This window comes from Psammomys obesus, unplaced genomic scaffold, assembly GCF_907164565.1.
Source record: "Psammomys obesus unplaced genomic scaffold, mPsaObe1.curated_primary_1811, whole genome shotgun sequence".
NCBI classification, from domain to species: Eukaryota; Metazoa; Chordata; class Mammalia; order Rodentia; family Muridae; genus Psammomys; species Psammomys obesus.
This window is the reverse complement of record NW_026590701.1, coordinates 5939562-5955580: the sequence shown is the minus strand read 5'-3', so window position 1 is coordinate 5955580 and position 16019 is coordinate 5939562. Positions and strand designations below refer to the sequence as shown.

Here is a 16019-nt window from a genome sequence, read left to right as displayed (position 1 = left end):
AAAACTGTGGAAAAATCCTCAGTATTGTGGCTTAACTCATCAGTGACACGTCTGAATCTTTGCTGAAGATGCCAGAAGGCTGATGAGAAAGCTTTGCATAACCAAAGTTCCACAGTATTTTTCATTTGATTTTGTTCAACTAGGACTTCTCCCATGGGCAGCAAGTCTCTTGCATCTTTCTCCTTGTGCTTTCACTTCTCATTTTCAGAAGCTGAGCTTACCTCCCACTCTCCTAAGAGACTAGACTGAATGACGAGTCAGTTTGAGCCAAAGCACACAAAATTCTTTGGAAATTATGAACTACTCTCTCCAACCCCCAATCTTAGTTGGTTTTAAATTTTCTGTGAGCACCACACAGTAGACATCCAACAAATATTTGTTAAATGAATGAATGAATGAATGAATGCGCATGGAGATTTGGAGCTACCCAATGAATGAGGTTTAAATTTCATCTTTTGATATTACTTAGCACGTTCTCTCATTCTGTATCCTCCTGTGTGAAGACGACAATACAGCAAGTAAGAGACACAAAGGAAATGAGGTGCTTAACACAGTGCCCCACTAGTCCACAACAGCAGAGAACATGCCTGCTTGTTTGTTTACGGCTCTTAGGGAGCCTTGTAAATGGCTGGTGCTGCAGAATAATGCAATCAATGCTTGCTGAACTCCAGTCATTAACATGAGGAAACTAGCCGATGCAACCATACTTTACATTGATGAGAATTATCCAGTGTTGTTGTCAATGTGCTCATTTTCTTTCAAGCAGCCTCTTTTTAATTTTTTCTCTTAAAACTCCCAACACTTAACAAAGAGCTTAAGTCTCAAGTTATCAGTTTACCATCATGACAAAAGCCCACTATGAATGCAGCCAGAGACTGAGGTGTGCAGAACAGGGCAGAGGAAAAAGAGAAGGAAAGAACATGAGAATTTAAACTTGAATCCTCAGGACCCACTTAACAAGCTCCCCATATGTAAATGCATGTCCATGTAATGCCAGTACTGTGAGACAGAGGCAGGTGCTTCCTAAGAGCTACCTGGCAAACCAGCCTGGGCAAAATGGCAAACTTGCAATTCGGAGTCCCACAAGAAGACTATGCTCACAATTAGAACATAACTGCAGAGGGCCTAGGTTGATCCCATGCACACTCCCTGGTTGTTGGCTCAGTGTCTGTGAGCCCCTATGAGCCCTGGGTTAGTTGATTCTGTGGGTTTTCTTGAGGTGTCCTTGGCCCTTCTGGCTCCTACAATCCTTCCCTGACCTACCTCTTCAGCAGGATTACCCAAGTTCCACCTAATACTTGGCTGTGGGTCTTTGTATCTGTTTCCATCAATTGCTAGATGAGGCCTTTCTAATGACAACTGGGCTAGGCTCCAGTCTATGAATATAGCCCAATATCATTAAGAATGATTTCATTGACTTTTTTTTCCTTTGCTGGTCCTGTTGGTTCTATTCCAGGTCTCTGGGCTATTCAGCTTCTGGGTCCTGGCTCTCCAGGCAGTGTCAAAGGTAGACTCTCTCTCATAGCATGGTTCTCAGGCTGGAACATTAGTCATTGTTTGGGCACTCCCATAATTTCCGCATTACCTTTACCCCAGAACATATTGAAAGCAGGACAAATTGTAGGTCGAAGGTAATGTGGCTGGGTTGGCGTCCCAATCCTTCCACTGGAAGTCTCATCTGGTTACACTAGATGGCTAGTGCAGGCTCTGTGCTCTCCACTGCCAGGAGTCTTAGCTAGGGTCACCCTTGTAGATTACTGGGAATTTCAATTGCACTGTTTCTAGTTTGTCTCCATGGTATATCCCCAATTCCAGTTATCTTTCCTAGTACTTTCTTCCTCCATCCTCCTCCCACCGGATTCTTCCTGGTCCCCTTCTCAGCTTCCCACCCTCTCACCCAGTATGCCCTTGATGTCGATTCTATTTCCCCTTTTTCAGGGAAATTCATGCATCCTCCTTGAGCCCTCCTTGTTACTTAGCTTCTCTGGGACTGTACAGTGTAGCCTGGTTACCCTTTATTTTATAGCTAATGTCCACTTATAAGTGAGTACATATAATGTTTGCCTTTCTGGGTCTGGGTCACCTCACACAGGATGATGTTTTTTTCTACTTCTATCGATTTGCCTGCAAATTTCATGATTTTTAACAGCTCCATTGTGTAACATATGACATTTAAAAAAAAACAATTCTTTGGTTGAGAAACATCTAGGTTGTTTTCAGTTTCTGACTATTATGAATAAAGCTGCTATGAACATAGGTGAGCAAGTATCTTTCTGGTAGGATGGACCATCCTTTGTACACATGCCCAGGGTTGGTATAGCTGCGTCCTGAAGTAGACCATCTTCCACTTTTCTGAGAAGCTGCTGATATTGATTTCCAAAGTGACTATACAACTTTGCAAGCTACCAGCATTGGAAGAATATTCCCCTTGTTCCACATCCTTGCCAGCATAAGCTGTCACTTGTGTTTTTTGATCTTAGCCATTTTCACATGTGTGAGATGGAATCGTAGAGTTGTTTTGATTTGTATTTCCCTGCTGGCTTAGGATGTTGAACATTTCTTTATGTGCTTCTTGACCATTTGAGATTCCCCTGCTGAGAACTGTTTAGCTCCGTACCCCATTTTTAATTGGATGATTTGGTTTGGTGATGTCTAATTTCTTGAGTTCTTTATATATTCGGGAAATTAGCCCTCTGTCAAATGTGGGGTTGGTGAAGATATTTTTCTATTCTGTAAGCTGCCATTGCAAAACATTTCTTTAGAATATAAAATGTAGTTCAAATTAACTAAAACAGAAATAAATACAGGTTTTAACTGGTTTGGGGTATCATGTATGAGGTCCTCTTGTGGAGTGGTACTCTATTTGAGGTACTCCTGTATAGTGGGACTAAAATCCAACCAGAGAACACTTGAGGGGCTCCAGTGATGCAGTTGGTTTCTGCAGGTATTTATAAAGAAATCAATTGGCTCTTCCCCCTGCACCCAACAATAATGATGGTACTTGGGTATCTCATCTGGAAAGTTGGTATTAGAGTTTGAAGGGTTGACTGCTGGGCACAGATGTTCATAATTTTTTTTTTTCTCCAGTGACCTGATGAAACTTTTTGGCACTATGAAGATAGCCATTAAGGAAGAGTATAATAGCTCATTTTCAGCTTGATTTTAACTAAAGTATGTAGTGTATGCAGTCATTTTGGTAAGCAGCTAACTTGATTAGCGAGGGCCAGTATTATTTTGGGACTTCTGGGGTTGTTTGAGTTGTTGTGACTAACACCAACTCACAAAGGAAGGCCACACTTGGCACTAAGAGTTTTGTTTAATAACCCATGGCTTCTTGAAGGAGCGTGTATCTCCTTTCAAATTCCATTTTTTAACCTTTTATCTTTTAAATTAACTTATATAATGTCAGGTTTCCATATGACATTTTCTACTTTTAAATTTTTATTTTTTATATTAATTACAGTTTATTCATTTTGTATCCCAGAAATATCCCCCTACCTCATTCCCTCCCAATCCCACCATGCTTCCCTTATCTCCTCCCATGCCCCTCTCCAAGTCCACTGATAAATGAGGTCCTCCTCCCCTTTCATCTGACTCTAGCCTATCAGTTCTCATGAGGACTGGCTGTATTGTCTTCCTCTGTGGCCAGGTAAGGCTGCTCACCTCTCAGAGGGAGGTTGATCAAAGAGCCAGCCACTGAGTTCATGTCAGAGACAGTCCCTGTTTCCTTTACTAGGGAACCTACTTGGATACTCAGCTGCCATGGGTTACATTTGTGCAGTTGTTTTAGGTTACTTCCATGAATAGAATGGATACAGAAATTGTAGTACATTTACACAAAGGAATACCACTCAGCAATTAAAAACAAGGAAATCATGAAATTTGCAGTCAAATGGTGGGAACTAGAAAAGATCATCCTGAGTGAGGTATCCTAGAAGCAGAAAGACACACATGGTATATACTCTCTTATAAGTGGATATTAGACATATAAGATAAACATACTATAGTTTGTACATCTAAAGAAGCTAAGCAAGAAGAAGGACTCTGAGGAAGATGATCAATCCTCACTCAGAAAGACCAAGGAGATGGACATTGGAAGAGGGAGAAAACAGGGAACAGGACATGAGCCTACTAAAGAGGGCCTCTGAAAGACCCTACCCAGCAGAGTATCAAAGCAGATGCCGAGACTCACAGCCAAAATTTGGGCAGAGTGTAGGGAATCTTATGAAAGAAGGGGGAGATAGAAATACCTGGAGAGGACAGGAGCTCCACAAGGAGAGCAACAGAACCAAAAAATCTGGACACGGGGTCTTTTCTGAGACTGATACTCCGTGTGGCTTTTCCATACACAGTTCTTTTGGGTTTAGGCCTCCTTCATCTCCCTACCTCATCCTTATGGAAACTTTTCATCTCCAGCAATCCTTTCCTCTATGTTTATAACATCTATGTTCAGCTATCTTTCCTGCTTTACTGCAGTCTCTCTCCACATGGACCCAGTCTAACTTCCTGGTATCTAAAGACAATTAAATTTAAATACAGAAACCTGAAAAGTTTTAGCTAGGATTGACACATGGGAAGTGTTTTTTTTTCTCTTGGGGTGTGGGTTACCTCACTTAGTATATTTCCCATTTCTGCCATTTACCTTTTCAGAAATGTTTTTTACAGACGAATACATTTCAACTGTATATGCCTGAAGGTGCTGAGGAGGCTACAGACTGGGGGGAGCAGGCACCAACTACTGTTATGTCGCCAAGTGGATATGGTGGCAAACTGCCCATCAACATTTGTTTATACCCATAGACTACTCACACTCTTGGTCAGATAAGCTCCTATTTGCAGTAAGTGTTAATCACTGCATAGTCTCAAAACTGATGAATGTGTTTAGAACAAGTGATTGTTGAATGTCCAAGCCTAAATGAGCTACATATGCTCCCAATGCTCGGGCAACATATAGAAGTAGAGATAGAGAAAATATAAGAACTGTGGTATGGGAAGGAGTCCTATAAAATCTTTGTCTTCTGGACATGACCTGACTGCTGTATCCATACACTTAAAACAGCAGTGGCTACCTGCACAAGACCTGCCTATCACCATTTCATCAGGGCTAGGAGAAGGGCTCGTAAGGCTATAAACACTTAAAGGATGTGGTGGAAGGGCAGTCATACTCCTCACTGGTGTAGACACTAGTACATTGCTCCCACGTGAGCAAATGACTCCCACCCATGCTTATGAAGAGCCTAAACACAGTAGTTACCACACATACACTCATAAGACACGAGAATGGGAAGGTCTTTGGGAAGACAAAAGAATTTGCTGAGAGGGAAAAAGGATAGGAGAGAATAAGGGGAGGCTTTGATCAAATAATAAACATGTATAAAATTGTAAGCAATTTCTTACAAGAGTAAAAAAAAACTACAAGTAGAATCATAAAAATATACACAAAATGAAAAAGCTGTTTTATAGAAATTACAAGGTAATTGGTGTTTAATTTTATCTGAGTTGTAGTTCAACCCACAGGCAAATTGGGGCCTTGAAGTGCTTTTCCCTATAAGTAATGAAGTAACACTAACATAATTTCTTAGATCATTTAGGATACAAAATGCTTATTCAATACATAACATGCTTTAAATATCCTAATGTGTTGTTTTTCTTTACCACATTTTACAATGTTTGGATAATTAATAAGGGATTATTTTATGGGTACAAACCCTGGGCTCCAGTGTGTTACTCCAAAAGGTATTAGTCTCATGCTGTTCAGGATGAGTGATGTTCTGGCCCATAATTCCATACAATATGCTGAAAATATGTGCCTTGACTATGTGTAACATGGCGGCTCCCTGAACTATCTCACATAGTTCTTCACCAAACTGAAGGAGAGGCTAAAATGTTATGGGTGCAGAATAAAGAGTTCTAAGATGTGGTTGTATTTATACATGCATAAGAGTATAGATTCCTCTATGTGCAGGTGGCAAACATAGGCTGGACCTACTGATTCTTGGCCTTGGGCACACATCAGTAATGCTATCTGCCTTCATTAAATGTCTTCAATTCACTGCATGATGTTTCTAATCTTTGGAACCACCATAGTCATTACAGTGTTTATTGGTGTTCAGGCATGCTCAGCATTTTGACATTGTGTCATCCACAAAGCTTATGTTATACAATCAAGTTACAAAATAAAAATTATAAAACATTATGAAATGTTTTAAGTATATTTACAACTCTGTGATGGGCTGCAGCTACAGCTGTCCTTGGCTGCACTGACAGTATTCTTATTATTTATTGTTTACTATGCTACATCTTCTACAACAAGAATTATCTTAATGGAGAGGATGTATTGTTGTTTTCCACCACAAAGATGAAAACACAGAGTGCAGAGGGTTAAATAAAGTGCTTTGAATCACACACACAGAAAGTTACAGAGTCAAGCTCCTATGAGGATCTTCAGGTTTAAATGTAATACTCCGGATAGACTAACCCATCCCCAACCCATCACTTAAAACCACAATCAGGCCTGGTTGTGGTTCAGTGCTACAGAATTCACCTAGCATGTGCATGGCCTTGAGACTGATCCTTAGCACCATAAAAGAATTACCAACAAGAGCTTTTGCTCCTATAAAATTAGCTGACATGTTACCATAATAAAGGAGTACATTGAACATGAAATCAACATGTGAGAGTCTAACTTTACACTCTCTTAAAAAGTAATAAAACCAGTAGGGTACAATCCAATAGTAACCATAATTCCCTCATAAGAACAGCAAGGATATTTTAAAGTCATTTAACAATGGAGTAATTATGTCATTTAGTTACAAACTGCTGAAAGAAAGTCACTAAATCTAATATCAAATCATACATGAGTGGTATTGATGACCTAAAGTCAACTAGTAATAAAAAATAGCCGTACAGCAGAACATTCCTGAATATTTTGTTAGATCTGCTGAGTAAAAATACAGGAAGAAGAAAATTAAAACATATGTTTATTTAGAAAAAGGAAAATAGTTAATATATTTAAAATATATTTCAATTAAATTCCTCATTGATTTTTGCCTGGAGAAATAAGGTTTTTCTATTTGCTCTTTTCCACTCTGTTAGTACTTCCTTGGTGGTAGCATAATTATTAAGTTGTTTTTCAGTTCCTGTATCAGATGCTAATGTATGTGAGAATAAAGCCCTGGTGAGGGTCTCTGTACTTCCAGCAGTGATGTACACTTCGCAGGTGATCAGTAAACCGAGGCATTGGAAATTGCTGCACATACTGCTCAGGAACTGAGGCACAGCTGACATGCACTTACATGGCTTGGTGAATGACACGAGATCTTTCCAGAAGGTATTCAGAAATCTGTGCCCCCACTACAGCTCCTGAAGAGGTAAATTTCATTTCTAAGTATTTTCCAAATCTGCTGGAATTATCATTTATAATAGTGCAGGCATTGCCAAAGGCTTCAACCAAATTGTTCACTTGTAAAATCTTCTCTTGCAGGGTTCTGTTATTAGCCTAGGTAGAGATGTCAAGATATAAAAAGCAGTATAAAATCAATAACATTCCATGCCAACAAAAACGCAGGAGAACATATTTTGGTGCCTGGCTAGATGCTACGGCGGGGTGTATATGCCCCTCCCACGCATGCGTTCACTCACTTTCTCAGCAATAAGGAAGGGACGTTTTCTGTTTTCTGTTGACACACGGTTCTGTGTGTGACATGACAACCACAGGCATTCTGCAGAGCATACCCCTAACTTTAAGCATACACATTGTCTGGGACTACATCTAAGTTTTCCCCAAAGCCAAACCGACTTACTTCATGTTTATAGAAACGTCTAGGCATGAAAGTAAGAGAATAAAGCTATCACGAGAGCAGAGCAGAGCAGTCAGAGCAATGCGTCAGAGCAGACGGAAAGCGTGGATCCCTCGCCAGATCACAGCCAGCCTGGAAGCCCATCTCACCACCTCTCCTAGGAAAGCAGGTGCACCCCCTGAGCAGCGGTTCTCAACCCTTCCGATGCTGTGGTCCTTTAACACAGCTTTGCATGTTGTGCTGACCCCAGCCTTAAAATTATTTTCATCGCTGCTCCAAAACTGTAATTTTGCTACTGTTGTGAATTGTAATCTATATCCTGATGTGCAGGATATAGATGATTTGCGACCCCCAAAGTGTAGCAACCCACAGGCTGAGACTGCTGCCTTCGAGGGTTAGGGGTACAAGTCACTTGCATCTTGGTGAAAATTAGCTTAAGGAGATTATCTCCAGTGTTAAACCTAGAACCTTGCTGAGACAAGAGTTAAGGGTGTAGACGTTTCCAAGATGGGGGAGAATACTGCTTCTCAGACCACGGGTGATGCTGGATGGGAGTTGATGAAAGGGACTATCACAGCGAGGCTGAAAAGCTGCATGAGATTTTCAAGTATAAGGACTTAATAAGGGGCAAGAGAAGAGAAGTAGATCCTGGGACAGGACTGGCTCTGTCAAACCATATTTTTAGCTGCTTCTACCTATGACAAGTCAACAGAGTGTCTTCCTCTACCTATAGTAAATACCTTGACCTGCTAAGTGAGGACCAGAGGAAAGTTCCATCCACCAGACATATTTTGCATCTGTTAAATCTTTATCAAGGACAAAAGTAAAAAGCAAGACAAGACCAGACAAGGGCAGAATTGACTTTGGTACTTACACAGACACACAGACACAGGCACAGACATAGATATAGACTTGTGCACGCTTGCATGCATACACCCATGTAAACACACACACGCACACACACACACACACACACACACCTCCCATCGTATCACATGTTACGATCTAGAACAAGGTAAAGATTAAATTAAACAATTTGCTCAGCTCTTCGGAGCAGCATCCACACATATCTAATCATTATTGAAAACCTCTATCAGCTTAGAAATCAGGACAGACTAGCAAGGCCCCTGCAGGCAGCACTGCGTCAACAAATTCCTATGCTTGTATCTTACTAGGCTGAGTTCCACTGTTCCTCTTTACATTTTATATTTCGTTTTGAGGTCCTCCAAACCCTCAGAAATGTTCTTTATGGTAGCAGGAAGTTAATGGGCATGGAGACAGGAAGGGACTGACTCGAGAGCCTTGTGACAGCACAACACTGAGGGGCCTCATGAAAGGAGGGCAGAGGTCAGAAGAGAGCATACTTATATTCTGTACCAACACATGTGGCAGGAAGGAAGCTCAATGAATTTAACAGAAACAGGGAATTCTTTCTATGCATAATTCTGGAAGAAAGCTGGGTGCAGGTGAGCAGCTGTTTTTCACTGTGCAGCTGCAGTCTGCTATGATAGGCTATTAGCTATGTATCAGACAACATTTGTTTTTAGTTTCTTTTATATTACTGGGGATAGAATTCAGGACTTAACATATGGCAGGCAAGAACTTTACCATTGAGGGCCCTCATAGTCCTATAACCTATCTACTTTTTGAGCTTATTAATAAAGTCACTGTAAATACTTGTATGTACATGGGTTTTGATTTCCTCAGTAGGAAGCAGTAGGGTTACTGAATTGCCTGGCAAATGCAGTTTCACTATTTAAGAAGGGCATAAGCCATTTCCCAAAATGATTATGCTGCGTTACTACTACTGCTGTCAGTCACTACTAATTTGCATTATCACTGGAAACAGATAAAAGTCCCAGCTGCTCCAGGTCCTCGCCAACACTTTATCTTTTCAAAACCATGTTTTATCATGTTTTAGAGACTTTAATAGGCTTTTGAAGGTATCTAAAGGTATCACTATGAAGATACCTAGTTTGCATTTTCCAGGTGATGAATGATACTGAACATTTCATCAGTTGCCATTTATACAGAGCTTTTGAAGGTGACCATTCAGTTACTATCCATTTCTTGTTATTTAACCTCTTAATATTGAGTTTAAGACATTTTAATATTTCTATAACTTTTTATTAGTTATGTAATTTGTTAACATTTTCTCTTAGGCAAGGCTTATGTTTGGTATTTGTTTTAATTCTTAACAATACTATCAGAGAATAGAAATCGTATTTTGCTAGAGTCAAAGTCTTCCTTTCATAAATTTTGTGTTGCATGTAAGACATTTTTCATCAATGTAATATCACAATAAATTTCCCTCTGTTTTATAGTTTGTGGGTTTCCATTTATACTTAGCATCCATTTTGAGTTAACTTTCTGTAACATGTGAGGTATAGACTGAGGTTCCCTTGTTTGCATGGGCACACAAAATTCTTAAACACTATTTTTTGAAAGTTAATTATATTAAGTGACTAACCATCTTTGACCAAGTATATGTAGACTCCAATCTGTCCCATGAGTCTGTCACCATTCCTTGAAGGCATATGTCATTGCTGAAACCTTGTAGTAAGTCATAAAGAACACAGTACTGCAACCTTGTTCTTTTAAAAAATTGTTTGTCTAGTACAGTTCCTTTGCCTTCTCAGACAATTTTTTTGACTTGACATGCTAATGTTCATTCAAAACTACTTCTGAAGAAGCAGAAGGAGGGCAAGGGGGAAATGGCAGGATACAAGTGATCTGATAGGGAAAACATAAAAAGGGGCATTTTAGAGAAGGGAAAGAGGTAACACAGAAGAAGGAGGGCTGTGAGTAAAATAACAAGTAAGGATGTCTGAAAAAGCCAGAAGAAATCCAACTATTAACTATTAACTTTTTAAAATCTATGATACACATAATTATACAAATATAACTTTAATTAGCTTTTCTAGGATGATGGTGTTCCTTCCAAGATCCAAAGACCACCTAACAAAACTCCAATACCAAATATGAGAAGCTCTTTTATGAGCTTTTGGCCAGGGCTATCCAAAAGACTCACAAGGCATCCAGCCTATGGCATGGTCCTTGGTTTCCCTTCAAGATGGAAGGTCTCTATTGCTGAAGACATCATGCACTTTAGAAACAAGGCTCTCTGACACCTCTGAACTGAAACTGACTTAAACACCCTGAGGAATAGGCACCATGCAAGCTTCCAAAATAAGGAAGCGCCCAACAGCCCTATCTAGCCATGATGCCCACCAACCACATTAACGACCAGCATCCCATGATAACTCTAAGGGTTATGGCACACTTACCTTGACAGTAATCAGTAGCTCTCTAACTGGACTTACAATTCACTCAAAAGAAGAGAAGCCATGCCTGTTACTAGAAACCTACATGACTACTCAGTGCTAATGTAGACATTGTTATTAGAAGAGAATCTGCAACCACTAAGTTACTGAACCAGTATAAAATCCTTAACTGAGAGGTCCAAAATTTGAAATTTGAATCTTGGGGCAATATAACTGTGGTCCTGGGTACAAGTTTAGACAAAGAAGTGGGCAAGTTGAGATAGACCTGTCCTGATGTAGATGCAGGCTTATGCTTGAGAGATACCATTGCCTGGCAACCTATCCAGATGGCCCCAGGTCCCCACCCAGATAGCCCCTAGCTTGTGACCAATGTCACATAGCTCTGCTTCTAAGAAAAACCACAAGAGGTGCTAATCATCCCTCCTCCCTAACAGGACATTACAGGCAGATCAGATATCCTCCAGATGGCTGGGCCAGGACCATCATGGTCTTGAAGCCCAAAGTAGACCAATTATTTTAAAAGTCAACCTCTCTTACCCAATCATGTGATGCCAAGGCTTTGAAACTCCCCACTTGCAGTTTTGCCCTTTAAAAGCCGTGTTCCCCCCAGACCTCAGGGCAGCATTCCTCTCCTGTTTCAGCAGGAAGCTTGTGACCCAGGTTTGAGCTTGTATCAAATAAATCCTCATGTGTTTTGCAATGGACTCAACTCCTGGTGGTCTTTTGGGGTCTCACGATCTGGGCACTACACTAACAACAATATAAAAACTTTTGTCTTTCTACATACAGACAAGTGCAGTACTCACCCTTCATCAAGGAAACTTTTCTTTGCACCAGTCACAGACCATTACAGAAAACCACAACCAATCAAAACACAGTGCTTCATAAGATTTCCTGTACTCTGCCCAAAGTTTGGCTATGAGTCTCAGCATCTGCTTTGATATCCTGTTGGGTAGGGTCTTTCAGAGGCCCTTTGTGGTAGGCTTTTGTTCTGCTCCCTGTTTTCTCCATCCTCCGATGACTATCCCATTTGCCTTTCTGAATGAGGATTGAGCATCTTCTCCAGGGTCCTCCTTCTTGCTTAGCTTCTTAAGGTGTACAGATTTTAGTATCATTATCCTATATTATATGTTTAATATCCCCTTATAAGTGAGTATATACCATGTGGGGGAAATGGAAAGACCTGGAAGGGGCAGAAGCTTCACAAGGAGAGCAACAGAACCAAAAATCTGGGCACAGGGTTCTTTTCTGAGACTGATATCCAACAAGGACCATGCATGGAGATAACCTAGAACCCCTGAACAGATGTAGTCCATGGCAGCTCAGTCTCCAAGTGGGTTCTCTAGGGCAGGGGCAGTCTCTGACACCAACTCAGTGGCTGGCTCTTTGATCACCTCTCCCTGATGGGGGAGCAGCCTTACCAGGCCACAGAGGAAGACAATGCAGCCAGTCCTGATGAGACCTGATAGGCTAGAGTCAGATGAACGGGGAGGAGGACCTCCCCTATCAGTGGACTGAGGAAGGGGCATGGGAGGAGAAAAGGGAGAGAGGGTGGGATTGGGACAGCATGAAGGAGGGGGCTATAGCTGGGATACAAAGTGAATAAATTGTAATAAATTAAATAAATAAATGCAATAAAAAACAAAACAAAAACCCCATAATACTGTGGAGCCCAGACCCATTGGATATATCAACAAAATACTTCCACACCTAAGGCTCAGGGAACATGCTCTTAACCACTGAGCTCTTTTCTACCCCTGTTTGATATATTTTAAAACTCAAATGGTAACAGTAGTGTTTAATTGTTTCCACATATTATCAAGTATGGGAATTAGCAAATAGTAACATAATCAGTAATTTGAAACAGACAAAATACTTGTATTAGGACAGGAAAAAAATAATTCTACCTTTCCAAGCACGGTGAGGTGTTGAACCAGAAGATGAGCACTCTGTGTCTTCCCGGCACCACTTTCTCCAGAAATAACGATGCACTGCGCAGGAGGAAAGGAAAGCCATGAGGGGTCTGCATCCCCAGGAAACTCAGAGGCTCTCAGCAAGTAAGGGATGTGGGAAGTCTACTTACCTGGTCTGAGTTATACGTGACCATAGACTGGTATCCCAAATCAGCCATTGCAAAAATGTGAGGTGGGTTGGCAGTTCTCTTTGCTCCAATATATAACTTAGAAAGCTGGAGTTAAAGTAAATAAATCTTATAGAGCTTTCTTGCCTAGTTTCTGTTTTTATAGATTATTAACTTATAGAGTTCTAGTTTTGGAAGCCAAAGATGAATAAAATCTATCTGAGCAAAACACCACATAATGCTCTTTATGTATGTATATGTGTGTGTGTTTGCTTGTGTGTATATGAACAAGGCATAAACAATTATATATGTATATGAATTAGCCTATACATAGGATATAACATGAAATGATACTGTGATATTTAAAAGATTGTGAATGCTACTTCCAAAATAAAGCTTAAAGCTTCAAATGTGATTACTTGTTTGCATGAAAAAAACTTTACAAATAATAGAATCAGAAATTATTTTGTACTTCCTGGATATGACAATGCCTGACATAACACTTTTTTCTATCTCTTAATTTAATCTACATCATCTCATTTGATTTGTATGAAATTGTACAATTAATTGATAGTAGAATTTTACTAACACCAACGTTTTTTTTTCATAGCCCAGGCTAACACTGGTAAACATTATTCTCCTGTACATTTTAGATTGGCATTTAAATGAGCTTCTAGGCACAATATTATATAATGTTTTAGAGTGAAAAGATAGCTAAAAGACAATAGGTCTAATTAAAAATGAAAAATAGTCTTCTTTAATTCTATATTTAAAGCTTTAGTGTCTGAGTAATTGATAATTAAATACGTTTACTCATAAAGCATAGATTGTATGATAGTAATGAACCAATTAACATGTTAAAAGGAATTTAAAATATCACAATGACAAATTTTATAACTATTATGTATTCTATATATAAACGGTATAGCTATGCTTGACTCTCCAACACTCAGTTTAGAGATAGACATTAAATATCCTCATTTTTAGTAATAGGCTGTTACTAGTAAAACTGTGTCTAATTCACAATCTCACATGTATTTTTGAAAAAAAAAAAAAGACCAGAACTAGTAACTTAGTTGATTTCATATATTTTTCCAACCTCTATGTCTGTTTCAATAATAAATTTATAACAGTTTTCTTCAAGTGCTAGATAATGTTTTTGTTGGCATCTATTTAAGTGAAGAATCCGACTACTAGAGTTAGCGGTGCACAGTGACTGGAAGCCCTACACATACCTTTGTGGAATAAAGAGCCAGACTCTGAAAGGGGTTAAGTGCAATGAGTATATCTCCCACATAGATATAGATTTGATCTCTGGAATAACACTTCTCAAGGTGTTCCGACACTGTGTTCTGCAGCAAAATAAAAACAATTTCGCCCTTTTAAAAAATCATTCATAAGTCAAGTATGGTGGCACAGGCCTGCAATCCTAGCATATAGGATGGTGAGACAAGAGGATCCTAAGTTTTGAAAAGGTAAATAAGAAGAGTCATGGAGAAGGAGAGAAGAAGAAACAAAGTAACTTGTGTCCAACTATACTTTAAAAGCTGAACAGAAATTAACACAAATATCTGGAATCTTGATTGAGGATTAGAGAGAATTACTAATATCAAACAGAATGCCAACATGCTTGTAAGCCACTTGACAGGTAGTTTCCTTGGTTCTGAAGGCTAAAGGGGAATATAACTTGTTGTTGTTGTGTTTTTGAGACAGGGTTTCTGTGTGTAGCCCTGGCTGTTCTGGACTCGCTTTGTAGACCAGGCTGGCCTCGAACTCACAAAGATCTGCTGCCTCTGCCTCACCACAAGCTGGGACTACCGGCGTGCATCATTGCACCCATCTAGAATATAATTTTTAACCTCTCTCTATTTGAGACAGGGTCTTTCTATGCAACCCTGGCCAGCTTGAAATTTACTATGCAGAAAGGCAGCCTGGGACTCAAAGAGGCCCTACAGCTTCTGCCTGTCATGCTGGATTTAAAGGTGTGCACCATCATGTCCACTGGAAACACCAATCTTTAGTGCGCTTTACAAAAGGTTTATGTGTTTCCTAGTATATGTTGTATATTATATCTACATATTATGTTAAATTCCGTGTTATATATCCTTCAAGGAAATAAATAAGTATAGTAGTAATCTAGAAAGTAAAGAGTGAGTATACAGGATTTTATTCCAATTCAAGATGATTTAATTGTGCTGTGTCTTCTGCCTAGACATATGGGCATGTAGAGCAAAAAATTCAGAAAGTAACCTTTTCAGTTGATCATGTGACTATATGAGCTGATTTTAATAGTTGCAATACAGTTTACAAGCCTGGGTCTTCACAGTACTGGCAAGGAAAGAATTCATAAAGGCAAGAGCAATCTCTGCCTTACAGATGTTCTCTGATTTCAAGACCTGTAGTGATCCTGAGTGCTTATTTTGAGGAGGTTGTTTATGTACCATGAATTTACTGAATGACTGGGTTAGTCACCTTTCCACAAATACTTGAGAAAAATCAACTTACAAAGAGAAGTGGATTGCTTTGTAGGCTTGGGGTGGTCTCTGCTCCTTGGCCTTTGGTCCTGAATGAGACTGCACGTCACAGTGGGAGTATGTGTTACATATCACACAGAGAGGAGCTCTGGGTCCAGGGCTCTACATCCTATTCAAGGCCATGCCACATATTGGCCTAAGACTTCCTACCAGGCTCTATCTCTTACAGCTTCCACTACAGCCCAATAGTGGCACAGGATGGTGATCAAGCATTTTATACTGGTCCTGAAGGGTCATTCCAAATGCAAATGCAGCAAATTGCTACTGTTCAGAATGTGTCTGGGTTTGTTGAATTTCTGAGTAAAATGCCCAGGTGTTAATC

General features: G+C 39.8%; 1 protein-coding gene across 1 annotated transcript in view; it reads right to left on the bottom strand.

Annotated features, from left to right (window-relative positions):
- Positions 1 to 16019, bottom strand: part of Myo3a (myosin IIIA) — a 206125-nt gene that overhangs the window by 109160 nt on the left and 80946 nt on the right. Inside the window, exons 11-14 of the mRNA XM_055608590.1 lie at positions 14399 to 14515; positions 13167 to 13271; positions 12991 to 13074; positions 7296 to 7498 (exon numbers count right to left, since the gene is read on the bottom strand). Of these exons, the coding sequence (XP_055464565.1) occupies positions 7296 to 7498; positions 12991 to 13074; positions 13167 to 13271; positions 14399 to 14515 (509 nt within the window). The remainder of the gene's footprint in view (positions 1 to 7295; positions 7499 to 12990; positions 13075 to 13166; positions 13272 to 14398; positions 14516 to 16019) is intronic.